Consider the following 18,740-nt stretch of genomic DNA (forward strand, 5'->3'; position numbering starts at 1 on the left):
ACAAACAGACATGAAAGCGAGACCCTCTTTTTAAAAACCTCATGGTGCAACAACCACCAGTAAAAACACAAAGAACTTGAAGCGACGTTTGCAGACGAGTCATGCAAAGGCAAACGCACCTAAAGGGACGACCCAGTTTGGAGAAGCAGAGAGGAGCACCGGCGTGCAAGATAAGTGATGTCCTGCTGTGGACAGGGTCAGCAACAAAAGGTATTTTCAGAGCTTTACTTTACTGTCAGACGGCCTTTTCTTAAGGGAAAATTGCCATTATGTAAGTCAAATTCTTCTCTCTTCAAACCAACCGAACTCGCCTACCACTGCCTTATTCTGTTAGTTTGTGTTATTGTGTGTTTTAATAAAAGGATAAACTCCCCAGTCCCCTCCTCAGCTGGCCGGGGGACTTTCTGTGTGAAGCTTGCGTGTTCTCCTCATGTCCGCGTGGGTTCTCTCCAGGTAGTCCGGCTTCCTCCCACAGTCCAAAGACATGCAGTATAATAGGTTAACTGATAACTCTAAATTGCCCATAGGTGTGAATGTGAGCCCCGCCTCTCACCCAGTGTCAGCTGGGATAGGCTCCAGCCCCCCCGTGAACCATCAGGATAACCGGTTACGGACAATGGATGGATGGATGGATAATTTGGATTCACTGAAATCCCACAATAACACAAACAAAGGTAAAATGACCGTTTTCATCTACAGAGTTTGGTTGGTTTGAAGAGAGCAACATAACAGCAGTTTCCTGTCAGAAAAGGCTGTCAGACAACAAAGTGGTGAAAATATTTTGAACATAGCGCACATTTTGCTGAGCTTTTTTGCTGGTTCTCCTCCTCTGAACCGACCATCGATTTATTCGACTAAAACTCACAGCCAGCTGATTTGGAGCGACATATGCTGCCATCCAGACAATGTCTTTTTTCAGAGACGTCCCTGCTTATTTCAGCAAGACAATGCCAAGACACATTCTGCACCTGTACAGCAAAAGAGCTCAGGTACTGGGCTGCCGGCAGCCTAAAACTGTCTCTCACTGAAAGTGTGTGGTACATTATGAAGCTCAGAACACAACAATGGAGACACCCGACGATTGAGCACCTGAAGTCGTCTATCAAGCAAGAACGAGAAAGAATTTCACTTTCCAAGCTTCAACAATTAGTGCCCTCAATTCCTACAAACTTACTGAGTGTTTGTTAAAAGACAAGGTGATGTAACACCGTGGTAAACAAGCCCCCGTCCCAACTTTTTTTTTTTTTTGAAAAGTGTTGCACGCATCAAATTCAGAATGAGTGTTTATTTACAGAAACAGTAATGCTAATCAGTTTGAACATAAAATCCCAACTTTTTGTGTCCCAACTTCAGGTTGTACAGATGTGTTCTGTTTATGTTAGAAGAATAAGGTGAAAAAATCTCTAGCGTGACTTTAACACAACATAGAAGATTAATAAAACTGCACAGCTAAAAATGTTATATGTGAAAGGTTTGTGGGGTTTGTGTATTTGATAATTTTTCTTGAGTCTACTTTCATATATACAGTTCCTCATTTTAGGGATCATTGCAAAAAATGTGTTTATTTATGTGTGTATTCAATATTCTGTAAAAAGGCCGGTACAGATATTGGAATTTTTTACACTCTAAGACTTAGACAATTCAGATGACTAAAATATGACTAAACCAAAATCAAAATTAACACTGCAGCCAGCCGAAGCAAGAGGCAAGAAGCAGATAGGCAGGTAGGTGAGGCCACCGCTCTTAATGCAATTGCTTGGCAGCAGCAGCCTGCGTGGATAGATGCTGAATCTGCAGGGAGGGGAGGGAACAGTATCACAGGAAGAAAACCACATTAACCATTAAACACAGCTCGACTCAATGCTAATTAACCCTGACTAGGAGCCCGAGGCGACAAAAGCGAGAGGGCGGCCAGCATGGAGAAAGAGTGAGGGCCGGAGTGCAAAGGAAGAGACAGAGGAGAGTTTGGGAGGGGGGGTGGAAGAGGAGGAAGAGGAGGAGGAGGATGGCTGGACTGACAGATGAGGCAAAAAAAAAAAAAATAGGCCGGTGGACTCTGCAGAGTCTGACACAGGAGACTCTCTCATTTTCCATGAACCCATTTGTGAGTCAATGGCCATCTGTGTTTTACATTCTGCACTGATTTAGCCCGTAGCTGTGTTCCCGGGGCCGGTACAATAGGTGAGCTGGTGCCTTCCTGCCTGCCAGCCAGCCAACGCAGCCAAAGGGCGGGAGAGAAAACAGCAGAGAGGGAAAGAAAACAGGAGTACAATCATGCTCAAAGAGCTGCGTTCAAGAGACTCCGGGCCAATTAGAGATTTGAGTGACAGCACAGGGGTGAGAGGAGAAGCCTGCTTTATTTCTAACTGTAATACGTCTGGGAACAGGCACACACACACACACACACACACACACACACACACACACACACACACACACACACGTGCACACACACACGCACACACAAACACATGAATGCAACGTATGAACATGCAATTGTCATGTGTGCCAACATGCATCCAGTGTGTCGCCGTCCTTGGCTTTAATTGATAACCGAGAGCCCGGTGCAGCTCCCAGTATTCTTCACGTTACCTTAGCAACAGTGCAAGGACAACCTCAAAAATTAAAAGACGAGGAATAAAGCCTTTGGGGAAAAAAAAAAAAAAAAATGCACAACCCGAACATGAACCGGGGTGTGGAATAAACATCCGCACATTAACGAGCACAGTGGAAAACTATTACTTACATAATGAAGCATGTAATCGCGCTAACACTGATAAGCATTTAAAAGATCCAATATGAATGTACTCAGCTGAATTAATCAAGAGGCAATCGCATGCTGGCCCCCTTTGTGGAGACGGTATTGGAATACAAAAAGAGCTGGGAATTAAACGCGCTGAAAGGCATCCAGAGACAAACGCCATGTGACTGAGCGGGAGTGTGAATTTGGCCGTCGTGTTGTTTCCCTCGTGTCGTGATTTTCATTCTGGCTCTGAGATTGCTGATTGCAGGGTCAAACGGCTTCGCACTCAATTAAAAATGTCGGCTACAGCAGCAATTAGCACATATAATGACATTGTTTTGTCAATAATTTCCTGTATTTAGTATTAAACTGACCACCAAGACCTTAAAGCGTCCAACAAATCCGGCGGTTTTTCCCAGAGTTTTTGTTTACTTCTCCACAGAAAATAACTCAAATTGAACCTCAACCCTGGATATTTCCCCAGACAAAAGAAGTGGGCAGAGTTCATTTATTGAGCAAAACGTGTACAAGGCCAAAAACAAATATTCAATAGCTCTTTGACAGCACAAGAGCTGTTACTTTTGTTCTGAACCATTACAGCTGTCGAGCAGCCTTCATTAGGAGCAATATTGTTTGTTGGATGAGACGCGGCTGTGTTCAAAACAATGCAATCCAAATTCGTTGGTTTCCCTGATCCCAGCTCAATCAGGTTCAGAAAAACACAACAGCGTGAGACGTCAGGCTGCAAAGTATTTCAGAAAAAGATCAGTTCTTACATAGATCACATACGTTTAGTTACATTTTAAAGAGACGCGAGGCATAATGCATCTTTTATGAGGCAGCAGTTTGTGAACTAGATATTCTGAATACTGATTTTCAGATATTCTTCAAAGATACAAGAGATGAGCATGATCAGGTCTAGTATTTTAATTTAAAAAGTCGGTTTAGTCTTCATGCAGAGTTTGTCTTTTTGCCGTCTATGAATTTCATAGAGAATAAAAGAGAGAAACTGAACGTTTATTTCGCTGGTTTTTTGAGCAGTTTAAAACATAATTAAAGGAGCTTTCATATTATGTTGATTTTGGAAGCCCCTGTGGACAAAAGCGGTGGTTTCCCACAGTAACCACCACAAAATATAATATCAAAAATAAAAAATCATGTCTGGGAAAAATGTAAACAAAAGCTTGTCTTGACTGATTCCGACCCCGACCCGGTGGCAGGCATTACCAACAACTAGACAGAAAAAATCTTCATCTTGTTTGCTTTTGTAGGTCATATATAAGCATCGATATTAAACTGAGACTGTTTCAAAACTCACTGTTGTAGCTGTAAAGACGTTTCACTTTAAAAGACTTATCTTAAAGCTTTCCAGACGAGTAAAAGACTGAATCAAAGCAGAGGAAAACTGCAAATACATTTATTTCTGCAAGTTGTAAAGCATATCACTGTGCATTCAGTGCATATATATATATTTATATTTTATAAAGAGTCATCTATAATGCACAGTGCTTTTGGTTGCTGAAACTGAAAATATGGCTGCCGTTTTTAGTTTGAGTAATTAAGATGCTATGCAGTTGTATACATCAACTTAATGGGACATAAATATGGAGATAATAATAATAGTGTGGCAAGAAAGCTTTATTGCAGTAACCAAACTAAAGTCTTCATATTTTATCTGATATATAATTTGAATCTGGAGCGTTATCAGTTAAAGGAGCAATACGCTGCAAATGAGCATAAAAAAATTAGTACTGTGATCCAAACAGCGAGTTGGAGATTGTATATTGAATAGATTGAAATTATGTTCAATAAAAGATTAAAAGCAAGTTTTTTCCCCCCACTGCCTCCTCCCCAGACTCGAGGAAGCTCAGGCAGGCTGCAGGAACACTGCAGGAGGGCAAGATGAGTGCAACATTGTGAATTTACAATAACAGCTGAGGACAAGTCATTGATCAGCTGTTTATAACTGTCTGAAAATCTAAAGTTAAAAACAAAAGCACACTGCTCTGAAAAGACACGCTGGAGTTATGGTTCAGTGACTGTCTGTCTCACTCTCTGCCAAACTCCTTTAACATTTTGCTCAATTTAACCGTTATAAGTATCTACTGCTTCAATTCAACACTATTAATGATTTCTTAAGACTCACAAACAGACACTGACTCATTCAGTGAACATTCGGCATTAATTTGAACTCTGATAAATGTGAAACGAGCAAACTAAAATAGTTGTTCAAGCCTGGAGTGGAAATTTCAAAGGAGAACATTCTGGCTGCAGCGCTGTGTGTTTGCTGTGTGTGTGTGTGTGTGTGTGCTGTGTTTCCTTAATCTTAGATCACATATCATGGTCATTAAATGGTTTAGTGCAGTAAATATATTAAACATTTTCTCTTCTAACAGCTTTATGACAGTAAACGGGTGTCCAAGTGTCAGCCTCTAAGTAATTGAAAATATCAAACAGAAAATAATATAATAAAATCAATATAACTATTTCATAACGGTAATTATTAGAGATGTTTAAGATTTACTTAGATGATTGTGTCATTACTGTTTATGAAAAAAAACAGACTGACTTTACTTAATTAGTTTAAATAAATCAAACATTATTTGACTATAACTAACATTTACTTAATATTTTCACATATGTGAAGTTGAGTGGTCAGTAAATAAATATTAATATTACAGCAGTAAAATTTACTTTAAAAAATGTGAATGCAAAATGTTACGAGGATTTTATCAAGTAAATCTTACAAGTTAGTTTTTTAAGTGTAAAAACGTGTTTATTTTGAGTTGAGTTGAAATAATTACTATCAAACCGTGAATAATATGGAGGATACAGAGGTAACATTCAATATGAGCCTGCCTCCATTCAGCATATAAGCAGTAAATAATCATATAATAAATTGTAAATAACACATTGAAATGTATTTATCCATGTTCGGTATATTCAATGATTATTAGCTCTCCTATGAAGACATATTTTACACAACTGTTATATTATCTTTCATTGTCCACTTAAAAGGCAGCATCTGGTCATGGATGCTTCACATGCAGCTGCATCAATAAACACTGATATAGATTTAAATCTATCATAGGGTGTTGTAAACTTTTTATTAGCCGTTTATTTTATTCTGCTTATTCATGCTAAATCGTGGGTTGAAATAGTGTTACCATGCAGTGTATCTCTCTTCACTGTGTGTGCTTTACATATTTTGCTCTGACTCATCAGTGTGTATCATCCTGGTTACTTTTTCCCATTTATTTGATCTTTTTTTTTTTTTTTTTTTTGAAGAATTTGAGAGAAACTGCAAGGTTAGGCTGAGCTCTCTCCCTCTGTATGTTCAGCTGGCATCAGTCAGATCCACTGTTACACACTACCCTCTAGTGTCACAACTCTACACTGCAGCCTCTGCTCTGAGTGTGACTGGACAGAAAAGCGGTGAGAGGAGGAGGAGGAGGATGAGGAGGGTGATGAGGAGGAGGAGGGTGGCTGCCATTAGTGTCATGTTGACTGAGTGAATGGCTGTTTGAGACACGGAGCCCTGTGTCGTCGGCCCTATCTCCACTGCACAGCTAATTAACAGCTCTGGCATGCTCTCTCTCACTCTCCTTTCTCTCTGCCGCGCTCCACTTCTCTCGGCCAGAGCTGGCAGGAGATGAAAATTCCCCGTATTAATTAATCTGTTACATACAGGAGCGGGGATGAAACCGAGATATGTGTGTGTGTGTCCAGAGAGCTGACAGAGAATAACACGCTATGCCGGATAAATTAATAAGCCTTCATAAGGAACCTCTGTTAACAGGAGGCGCCAACTTTACTCCGTCACATCAAAGAGAGCACACAGGGCCCCTTCACGGGGGCCCGACCTTGGGATTCGGCAGGGTCCATAAAGCATGGCGGGGTGTGTTAACACTAAACAAGATATATTCACCTTGGGCTTGATATTGATTACGGCTGAGATGAGCTGATTTGCTATGGATGTTACAGCCATCGACTGAGTCTAAATGGCTGTTTTATGCCTCATGTTTAATCTATGGCTCAGCCTCGGCTCCATTACTAATCCAGCCAGGCGCTTCAATCTAATATTTAAAAATGAACGCTGCTGACGTGATGAACTGAAGTGACCTACGGTTTGTTTTTCCACAGGTGAGCACTGGATTTACAGCTTCACATTTATGAAGAGCCATTTATTAAGGCTGGGTAAATTAATATTATATCATATTGTGACACGAGCCTTGATATCATGACAGATTTTGGATATCATTATATTATATATATATATAAAAGTGTCATCTTTTCCTGGTTTTAAAGTGAGGTTCTAGCTGTTCTATTACCTGCATTTACCCACTTTTATCCATAATTCTGATGATTATTTATCAAATAATGCAATTGGGTTGACATTTTGTGAAAACACCATAATATTTTGTGAAAGTTGTCCCTGCAACATTGTCACAGTATCAAGGTATTTGGTCAAAAATATTGGGAGATTTTACTCATTTTATCACCTTAGCCGCTTCTACCCCTTCGAGTTCACTAGAGCTGCAACAATTAATCAATTATTAAATTATTCAGACACATTTTTGATCAATTTTGATAATCGATTAATCAGTTTGAGTATTTTTTAGAAAAAAATGCCAAAAGTCTCTGATTTCAGCTTCTTAAATGTAACATTTGAGGACATCATGTTGGACTTTGGAAAACACTGATTTTTTTTCCAAAAACATTTTCTGACATTTTAAAATAAACAACCACTAATTGATGACTTGAGAAAATAATGGACGATTAATCAACCATGAAAATAATTGTCAGCTGCAGCCCTAGAGTGAACAACCTACATGATCAATAATTATTGATATTGACTGATATGATATGAAATATATAACTACATCCTGTCATCATATATGAGCTGCGTCTTCCTGTACTTGGAACAGATCTTTTTCATGGCAGCCATGTATGAAATAGAAAGATAAACACAGGTTACAATGATACAAATCAATATTACATTGTTTATAGGAGGTTTATGTTGCTTGCAACTTGGCTCGATAGAAATAAACAGTATTTTGAAGTAAAACTCCCAATAATGGCTCACATAAACCTGGTGATTTCTATAAATTGCATCATAAATGTATTTTATTTCATCTAATTTTTAGTACAGTCAAGAACACAGAAAAGACTTTCAGTTTAATAATTATCCAGTGGAGCTCGGTTATAATGGTGATAATACCTTTGAAATTGAACTGCATCTCCACTTGACTCTGGAATGGTAACAGACATATGTTTACTTATATTCCTTATTTTTTTAGTTTTTATATTGTATGTATTGTGTGTAATATGACCTTTTGCTTTGGCAACATGTCTGATCTAAAACATCAGTCCAATAAAGTTGATTAAATTGAAATTGAATTTCTTATCTTCTTCCTTATCAAAGGAGACCAGGAGTTTTTGCCTAAAATATGGCTGATCACTTAAAGGGACAGTTCACCCCATAATCAAAAACATATTTTCCCCCTGACCTGTAGTTTTATCCATCTAGATAGTTTTGGTGTGAGATGCAGAGTTATGGAGATATCAACCATTGACATGTCTGCCTTCTCTCCAGTATGGGGGGCCTAAATGGCACAAGTCCTGCGGTGAACAAAGCGCCAAAAAATACATTTTGAAAAATTCAAAACCAGCGTCTCTTTCCAAAAACATCATGACCCTGTAAGTAAAGTAGTTCCAGTAGATTCCACTGCTTCCTTCATGAAACTGCTCATAACAAGGTGTGTGGATTATTTTGAGCAACTGGGTCGTGATTTTTAGAGACACTGGTTTTGACTTTTTCAAACGATGCACTTTGAGCACCACAGGACTTGTGCCGTTTGAGAGGAGGTGTATTTTTGGTCCCGTTCTATTCAATGTAGCAGAGCCTTTCCTCTGAGCCAACATGCACAATAGCAGCAGCCTGACTCCCTTTGACCTGAACCTCAGTATTTTTTTTTTACTAACACCTGTTTCCACTGCTATTTCCTGACAAAAATGTCTGCTCTGAAAAAGACCCATTTATTGGTTTATAGATAAGCGTGTCTCTGACACTGGCCTGTTGTTCAGTTCTATTCTTCTCTTTCTCTCTCTTGGAAAGTTGATGAAAGCTGGAATCTTGTGAGCTCTTTCTAACTGACTCTTCATAAAGTCTTCAGACCGCCTCTTTCGCTCAGGCGAAGGTTCGGCTGTTCAGTTGCCATGGTCTCGGGGAGGTTTCAAAAGTCCAAACCAAACAAGACAGGCATGAGAGCATCTTAAATGTCTGGTCGATGACCCGTTAGCTATCGTCCAATGATGACTTAGCCTCTGGGGGCGGCGGCCAGTGTTTGAAGGCTTCCGGTGAAGCCAGCAGGTGTCCAGATAACAGATATCCAGGCCAAGACTTTCCTCTTCTGTGTCCTGGTCATTGTTTACGGTCTAATTAGCAACTTAACACAAAGACGCATCTCTGCTGAGGTGAATGAATGCAGCTGAAGCCTGCTAAAACGTGACAAAACCGGAATTCTTCCAAACTCCAAACTCTTGTCCCTACAGATTCTGCATTCATCTGTTTATAAAGATTGATCTTCCTATAACAAAACGATTTTCAGCACATTTTTGACATATAAGAAGACGGAAATCTTCATCTTAGTCAACACCACATGAGGACACCTTTTGATTTACACATAGAGCTGGGTATCAAACCTCAATGCTACTTGTGTGCATAGCAGCGAGTGAATCTAGCATTAAAATGTTCGTTTCGAGGCCAAATATCTTGTTTACTTAATGTTTGGGGTTTTTTTGGTACAACTTTGGTACAATTTTCAAAGTGCATGGAGATGGAAAGGTCAAAACTCCAAAAACACTTTCAGCTTGTGGCCTTCGTCAGGCTCATCATACTTTTTTATTACAGTCTCTGCAGGAGTTTGGAGCTTTTCAGTTTCTGACTCAAAACAAGATTTCGTCAGTTTTAGACTGCAGTTTATTTGTACCGTTTTGCAGAAAAAACATGCATGAGTTATCAAACTGTGTTACTTTGCAGAAATTAATTAATCTCTCAGTCATAAATCAACCAAATATGCTTTGATTTGTACCTAAATGAGCGAGATAAATTATCTCAAGGCAATTTACTTCAATAGTTTTCTGAGTTTTGAGCCCAACTCAAACTCCTAAGATGAATCTTTGAGAAAAAGTTTGGGAAACTGTGTGCTAGGAAAATGTTTTTTATGATCAGATTGCCTTGTGTGAAGCACTTTGTGACGGGTTTAGAAAGCTGTCCTATAAAACAAATAAATAACAAAACAAACTTATTGCATCCAATCATCTGTAACAGGGATGGAGTTGTGTTACATGAGGCAGCTTGTGAAGGTGTTTGTCAGGATCTCTTATCAGATCTGAGGGCTTTAATTTAAATATCTGTCCAAATTATACCTCGCCCACATTTTCCTTGTCACATGACATTTACTGAAGCTGTTAGACGCTCTAACTGCTGTTGCATTTAATTGTTAACAGTGATGTTAATGTGCTGCAAACCTCCCATCTAGTTCTTAATGAAGCTCAGACCCTATAAGTATTAATATCTGGCCCGTGGCTGTGTTGCATGATAGGATGGATTGCCATTCTATGTAATTATCGTCTTTATGCATTTATTGACCAATTGAATTTCCCCCCAAAGAGAAAAACTAAGTCTTAACTGCCATCCAGAGACACAACAGTGAGACTGAAAGCTTTACTCGGTTAAATTATTGTAGCTTATATACAACATCCTCCAGGTCTCTAATGCAAATCAGATTTAGCAGCAGCTTCAGACAGAATGATGATATATAACACACAAAGATTCCCCACAAAAACCACACAGCACAGAGTTACCACATATTAACTTACAGATACAGTTCAAGACAGAAAGAACTGAACATCTACACTCTCTTACAGTGTGTGTTTGGGGAGTAATGGATTACACGTAACAAGATTATGTAAACGGGGTACAAAAAAGGTAACTGTACTCCACTACAGTTACAAAAATATAAAGAAGACAACATAGTTACATTAGCTACACAGACCAACTGCTAACATTAGCTACATAAACCAACCGCTAATATGAAATACATAGACCAACCGTTAACATTGATTGCATATATCAAATGCTAACTTTAGCTTCACAAACCAACTGCTAACTTTACCTACAGTGAACAACCGCTAACAGTAGCTATAGAGTTAATGTTAGTGGTTTAATTTCAGTTCACTTTAGGTTTGAGTGTGAAGCATGAACAGCATAATGTTACTTAAAGTACATTTAAAGTTGCAGAATTACGGCTATTATTCTAATCGTGCATCAGCACATAATAAAAGGAGGGAAACAACAACAGGTTATCAGTAATTGTATCAAAATACATTTTTAAAGTTACCCTCCCAACCTTGGTTTTCACTAATTGAACCCAGAGCTGACTGTCCATCTGTCTGCATTTCAAAAGCTCATCCAGAGTTTACACAGAGGACTTTGTCTGTCTCAAAAGTACTTTCACCGGCTTTGATTGACAGCTGATTACCACAGATATCACACAGAGAAAAGAGAATAAGAGAGAGAGAGAGAGAGTGTGTGTGTGTGTGTGTGTGTGTGTGTGTGTGTGTGTGTGTGTGTGTGTGTGTGATCACTCCTGTCTCCTCCCACTGTCCCATTCACGGTCTATTTCTGGAGAGGAAGTAATTCTGCATAGCTGATGACGGATCCTTTCATCTATTATCAGAAACACTGAGGACGAGTTGAATCGCAGCCTGAAACCACAGCTCGTCTTTCCGTGTTTATTCCCTGTTAAGTTCTTTGTTTGTGCTGACGAGGTGGATGTGTGGAACAGAGGGGATTATTTTATTTAAGTGGGTGGGTGATTTGTTTTGCGTGTGGCAAGTTGTCAAATTACAGTACAAGGACGATTTTGAGCACAAACTGTGATTTGACCATAAACACAATCAGTTTAGTAAAACATAAATGTGTTATAAAAGCACTGAAACCACCACAGTGCATCCAGGCCATGAATTTCTTATTATTAGTAGTATGGAACCATGGCAACGGTGCGTGTCCACAGCCATGCTAGCTCCTCTGTTTAGGTGCACACTTACAGTGACGATGCTAACATGCTGATGTTTAATTTAGCATGTTAGCATGTTAACATTTGCTAATTAGTGCTCCACACAAACAACAGAGGATGATAAGATTCGTTTTGCAGGTGTTTGGTCATAAATTGAGCCAAACTGACAATTTGACCTGCTGGTGTTTTCCTCAGGAGTGGTTACAAACCAAAACAGAGTACAAGTGGAGTAAATATATAAATATTTATGCAAATAATAATGCCAATGCTGCTCTGTGTCTGCTGGCGTAAAACACCTTTTAATAATTTCTTAAAGTATATTTTTCTAGACTTGCTATTGGTGCTAGTTTTTTATTCATTTATTCACTTATTTTTTATTGCTTTATTGTTTTTATTCCCTTTTTTTATTACTTTTATTGTTTTATTTGTATCTATTCATATTGCCATATATAAATTGATTTATATTGTATTTATTTTGACATTCTGCAGCCTGATTTTTTAGCATCTTTCTGTCATCTTATTTTAACTTCATCTGCATTTGACTGATGATGTTTGGCTGCAGTTTCATTTCTGTTGTTATACCGCTCTCCGACTCGCTGCCTTGCTTTGTGAGTCAAAGCACTTTGTAAAACTCAGTTTTTAAAAGAAAACTGAAAACTGAATATCGTTGGACATTTGATGACATCATCTTGGGTTTTGGGAAACACTGATTGACATTTTTCACCAGTTTCTGACATTTTTTGGACCAAACATGTCATAGATTAATTGAGAAAATATTGGACAAATTGATTGATTTTGGAAGTAATTGTTAGTTGCAGCCTTCACCTAGAAGTATTTAAACTCTAATCCCTTTGGTTGTAGTAGAAATGTATTAAAGTTGTAATTAATTCTTACATATAAGGCCTGACTGTTGCCTGTTACAGACCCACATGTCTACAGCGTCAGGAAAAAGTACTTTTTAAAGCTACAACAAGGAACTTTAATATTTTGTTGATTTTTTCGCCCCTGTGGACAAAAGTGATACGGTTTCCTCCAACATGAACACAAAATATAACATCAATAATAAAATTATCAAAACAAAAATCTCCTCCTGCTTCTTTTTAACCGACGGTTGTACTGCTCACTGTAATTTTGTGTGGGAAAATGTAAACACAGGATTGTTTCATCTGTTTTCAAGGAGAATCCAACCGGGTGGTAAACACGAGTACAAAAGTGTGTAGAAATAACAGATCTTCTCACTGATGGTCTTGTTTGCTTCTGCAGCTCATACAGAGGCATCAGTAACAAACTGAGACAGTTTCATAACCAGTTAAAAACTTTCTGTAGCAGGTTTGAGTAAAAGCATCAATACAACAACGTACATTTTACTTTAGTAGACGTACAAAAGTCTCAGCAGCAATATGCATTTAAAATATCAAATATAAAAGGAGTCATTATGCAAAATGATCCATTTCAGAATAATCCATTAAAAAAAATAATATTTAATGACGCATTAACATGTCAGCATCACTTTAATGTTGCAGCTGATGAAGGTCAGACTAATTTTAACTACTTTGTAAATGGCTGAGCTGCTAAACCTGAAATTCTTCTTCTTGATTATATTCTGTAATAATAATCTAAATCTGCAGGTATGACTACAGTTGTCAAATAAATGCAGTGGCAGGTTCACCCAAAAACGAAAATTCATTCATGCAGACTGAAGGTCGGATTTAGTTTTCACACTGCTGGAGTTTCACAGGAAGCTGCTCGACTCCTAAAGCCCCACCAGGCCAAGATGACTTGAAAGATGTCACTTACACCATGTTTTTAGCCTGAATCTTCACTGTAGAACCTTCAGCTTGGAGCCACGTTCTCATGCACATGTACACCGTCTGAACTGTGTGTGGTGTGAGGACACAAGCTAACGGCATGTTGGGGCTTTAGGAGACTTGGATTACACCACATGAGCAGTATGGAGGCATTTTATGTTTGTTTCCATTTGAAAACTGGTCATAATTCATGTACATAGTTTGAGAGATTCTGCAACACTGGTTTCCTGTGAAACTCCAGCAGTGTTTTGTGGACTAAGAAACTAAACCCGACCCTCGATCAGCGTGAGGGGAGAAGATAATGACTGAATTTTCATTTTTGGGTGAACTATCCCTTTAAGCACTGTACTTGAGTAAATGTACTTCAGAGAAACATTGACTAGCTGGTTAAAGAACAGATTTGATTTCTTCTTGCAATCTCTTTTTAATCCTGTGTGGAGAGTTTGAACATTTCTGTCTTTGCTGCCCCCAAGTGGCAGCAAGAGACGCTGCAGGAGTCTGGCACAGATAAATGGATAAATAGATTATGTCATTTTTCCAACTGAAACTTGAAGGATGCTGTGATAAAATAAATATTTTACACATCATGGCCTTAAACTGCAACTTCCCCCAAAGTGAAGCGCTGATTTTTATCGACAGTTATTGAGAGCTGAGCTGGAAATCTAAAGGTGTTGAATAATTTGTGCTGAGGGTGAAGTGCGCTGATAGGCTGATGCCTGGATCAAACAGACGCCGGGCGCCCCTCTTACCCGCGTCAGCTCCGACTCGGAGACGGAGCGGTGCGGCGGCGAGCGTCTCTGGTACATGGGCGGGCTGATGTCCTGGTAGGTCGGGCTGTCGTCGTCCAGCAGCACAGCCCCGGCGTCCACCGCCTCCTCCTCTTCCTCCAGCTGTGATGTCACGTCCTCCGGACACATCTGGTGGTCGATGCCATTCTGGCTCAGGTTGCAGTGAACAGCTGTGTGGAAAAAATAAATGACTCCATTACATCACTGCTACAACCAAAGTGATTAAAGCTGCACTTTATTGTAAAAAACTTAAATATAAGAACTTCTCAGCATGTTTGACCTTCAGATTAACATCATATGATCTCTTTAACAGAACTCCAAATAGATTTTAAAGAGATTTAAGGTGATTTCAAACTGCTTTATAAATTTATGTCACCGAGTTTACTGATGATTCCCTTCAAGTCTTCCCACACTGAGTGCTATACTGCAAAACCACCACTAGATGGCAGCAGAGACATGGTGGGTGAGGAGCTGCTGAAGCTGAGCCTCAATTCAATTTTACATACTAATACAATACAGTCTGTAATATTGTATCCTGGGCAGTTTAGCTGAAACATAAATCACAATAGTGAAGGTTCATATCAGTCGATACAGGTAATTATTGATCATGCGGGTTGTGACTGATGACATGTTGTGTTCTCCAGAGAGGAGGAAGCAGCTGAGGTGATAAAATGAGTAAAAATCACAATATTTTTGACCGAATACCTCGATAACGTGACAATAGCGTAAGGATGTTTGGTACTTCTTGATAAATAATCATCAGTAAGATGGACTGAGTGGTGGAACTGCAACAGTTAATCAATTTAACAATAATTAAATGAATCCTCAACTATTTTGATAATTGATTAATCGGTCTGAGTAGTTTTTTTTTTAAGGAAAATAAACAGAACATCTTTGAGCTGTGGACAAAGTAAGACGTTTAAGGAAACAAATATTAATAAATTAATAGAGAAAATAATTGATTGATTAATCAACTATGAAGATAATCGTTAGCTGCAGCCCAGCTAAAAGGGTAAAAGCAAAAAATAAAACAGCTAGAAAAGTCTTTTATGTTCAGAAAATAACATCATTTTCCTGTAAAGCAGCCTTTAAAACCAGTTAGAGACAACACTGACATACCATTTCACCATATAAAGATATCTAGTCTCACGTCGCAGTACGATATAATATCAACATCCTGCCCCGCCCTCCGAGAACTCAACGTATTCAGCCATTAAATTTGATTTAATCTATTTGAATCTATCTTTGCTCGGTGCCTAATCTTCCAAGAGTCTGCATTAAAAATTTAAGCATAAAGTAATTCAGAAATCCAACACATAATTAATGACACACATATATCATATGCATACATGCACACATATAACCTACATACACTGGCACACGTACCGTAATGCACTTATGACACACTTCATGCAGAAAACAGCAGAGAACTCTAGAAATCCTTCTGTTGCCACACAAACCCTCAATCACAACTCTGATCAACACACAGGACTAATCGGACTAATGACAAGAAATGAGATGCGTTCTGGTGTTAATGTGACGGATCGTCAAATACGGTTTAATAACTGTCAGACAGTGTGATGATAACAACGTCTTACAATCAATAATCTGAGTTCTGTCCTGTCAAATCACCCAACAAACAAGAAGAGTCACATACTGAGAGACAAACTCATTTAAATCAGGACTTTGGAAGATTAGTGCCGATTTCAAATTTGGAAACTTGAAGTAAACACTATGTAACTTTTGACCTTTTAATAATCAGCAGATAACTTTTCTCCACTTGTGATACTTCAAAGCTGCATTTACTATTATCCGGTCTTCGTGACCTGCAGCCGAATCTACTTCTCCTCAACAAAAGTTAGAAAAACTTACATTTTTTAAAAGTAATATTTATGGAGCTGTTTTCATCACCTTCATTGCAATGTGAGACGACAGTGTCCACCAACATCCAACATCACGTTGTGAAATCAGGTAAATTTTGTATGCAGACCATCGTCTTCGAGCATTTTGTCACTTTTTCAATGTCAACATATTGACGCTGATTTATTCAAAAGCCAGAATTAGCATGCAGCATGGACACCAGACACACATCAAATCCAGAGCACACAAATACAAATTAAATACAGGATGTTTGCATTGATTCTGTGGATGTTTGACTTGTATAATGGAGTTCTCGACCTTGTGCCATCGTAACAGACGACTGATAACTGAGCTCTGAGGTCTCAGAAAGGCAAAAAAACTGATGTTGTGTAGCAAAAAAGCAGATAATCTGATAAGATGAACATTTTTGCAGCTATAAATCCAAATAAAACTCAGACTTCTTATGACAAAGTGGCCGTCAAGTTCAAATCTCAAACAGACGACTTAAAAATAGAGACGGATCCACTGAATCAATTCCTATCAAGGTGATTGTGATAATGTTGTACTGTAGACTGGAGCTCTCAGGAGATAAAGGACAGAAGTCACAAATCAGCAGCAATTCCTTCTAATAAACTTGTATCGTGCCACTTTTCCATTTTCCTCCATGAAGTGATTATTTTTAGTTTTTGTTTTCACAGGAAGTGTCAGGCTCAGGCTCTATTTCAGTCTCATCAGACGGCGATGCAGGCGCAGGAGCGACAGCCAGCAGTGAGTTGTGAGGCGTTGCTGAAATATAGGCCGTTTGTCATCGTGCAATCTGCCCATTCGTTCTGAAAAACAACCAGCTGCTCATTTACATGGAAATAGAAGCCAAAGTCTGTTTTCATCACACCTGAAGGCTGCGCCGTCACCGTCGGCTGCTGCAGATTAAACGTTTTTCATAGGCTGTGCTTTTTCCTTTTCCTGAATGATCTAACGTGAGTGAGAATGAACTTGAAAACAGAACTGAAGAATATATAGTTTTACATGTAGTGCTATTTATTAAACAAAGACTGATCTGATCAGTATTGGGGCCTGATATTGTCTTCTTTGCATTATTTATACAATAAAAGGGAAATGTGTTCCAAATTTTATCTGTCAGATACAGTTGCAGCGATCAAATGAACTAGTCACCAGACTCATGGTGCAATAACCCAGTGGTTCTCAACGCGGGAAGGGGGACCCGAAGGGGGTCTAGAGGTTGCTAGATGGTTGTGAAAATGAAACAGTATAACAAGCAGTTCTCTTTCTCTCTCTCAACGTGAGGTTCAAGCACTCAAAGAACATCAAGAACAGCCACCTCACTAATAGTTAAAACTATAAACTAGCACAAAAATATAAATAGAATTTGCTATAGAATAGATTTTATAGTGTGTTTGTGAGAGTCAAAGCACTGGTCTTTGGGCAGATGGATGTGAGGTCACGATCACTAACCTGATTATTTTGGGGGGGTTTAGAACAACAATCGCTGCAACAAATCAGCACAAAAATGACAACTACCAACATAAACCACCAGGTTCTTTTGAAACAAAAAATAGCAAACAAACGCTCAGCGTGTGAATGTCACAAGACACAATCCTGCAGCACGCCACAGTGGCTGGAGGTCGCTATTATACAAGCTACATTACACAAACTAAACAATCTTTCCAGACAATAAAAGGAGCGCTGGTGTCAGTATAGTAACAGTATCGGCAGATATCCAGATTTAGATTTTGGAACTGAAAAAAGTGCCAAATACATTTGAAAAACCCAACAGCAGTGTCCCGTTACAGAAATCATGACCCGGTTCACCAAAATAATCCACATGGCAGCCACCAACTGTCACACAGAAGCGAGTGTGCATCCAGTCATGGAGGAGAGGTTGCAGCTCAGCCGAGGAGGACGCCATTGTTGTTTACATCCCGCTTTGCACGACACAAACACAAGTCTCTCAGCTATGAGTAGATGCACACTTCCTAGGCAATATGTGGGTGTTTGTAGCTTGGTACAAAGAAAGTAGTTTCTACATGCTCACATCAAGGTCTGTGGATTATCTGTGGAGTAACTGAGTCATGGCTTCTGCAAAGAAAAGTTGCTGTTGGTTTTTTTTTAATGTATTATTTTTGATTCTTTGCACAAGCTGAGTGCCATCTAGTTCCATCTAGTTCCATTACAGTGGAGAGAAGGCAGACATCTCTGCAGGCATTATCGGCAACTCACCCCAAAAACTATTCAGACCAGAGGTTTTCAAAGCCTCTCCAGGGGAGCTTCAAGCAATTTCAGGCTCAGTGACTGGAAGTGAGAAATATTACACTATAGTTATCAAAAGGAGATCACACGAAATAGTGTGATTTGGCTGAGGAGATAGTTCAGGCATACAGCAGTTTTGGGGAATTTTACTGTTTTTCACACTTTTCCAGAGTCAGAAACTAATAAACGT

General features: G+C 39.0%; 1 protein-coding gene across 3 annotated transcripts in view; it reads right to left on the reverse strand.

Moving 5' to 3' along the window:
- Nucleotides 1-18,740, reverse strand: part of samd12 (sterile alpha motif domain containing 12) — a 177,634-nt gene that overhangs the window by 128,482 nt on the left and 30,412 nt on the right. For all 3 annotated transcript variants that reach the window (XM_084739892.1, XM_084739891.1, XM_084739890.1), the window contains exon 2: nucleotides 14,384-14,592. In XM_084739892.1, the coding sequence (XP_084596018.1) occupies nucleotides 14,384-14,592 (209 nt within the window). The remainder of the gene's footprint in view (nucleotides 1-14,383; nucleotides 14,593-18,740) is intronic.

The sequence above is a fragment of the Lutjanus erythropterus genome, chromosome 16, assembly GCF_056507025.1.
Source record: "Lutjanus erythropterus isolate fLutEry1 chromosome 16, fLutEry1.hap2, whole genome shotgun sequence".
In the NCBI taxonomy this organism is placed as follows: domain Eukaryota; kingdom Metazoa; phylum Chordata; class Actinopteri; order Lutjaniformes; family Lutjanidae; genus Lutjanus; species Lutjanus erythropterus.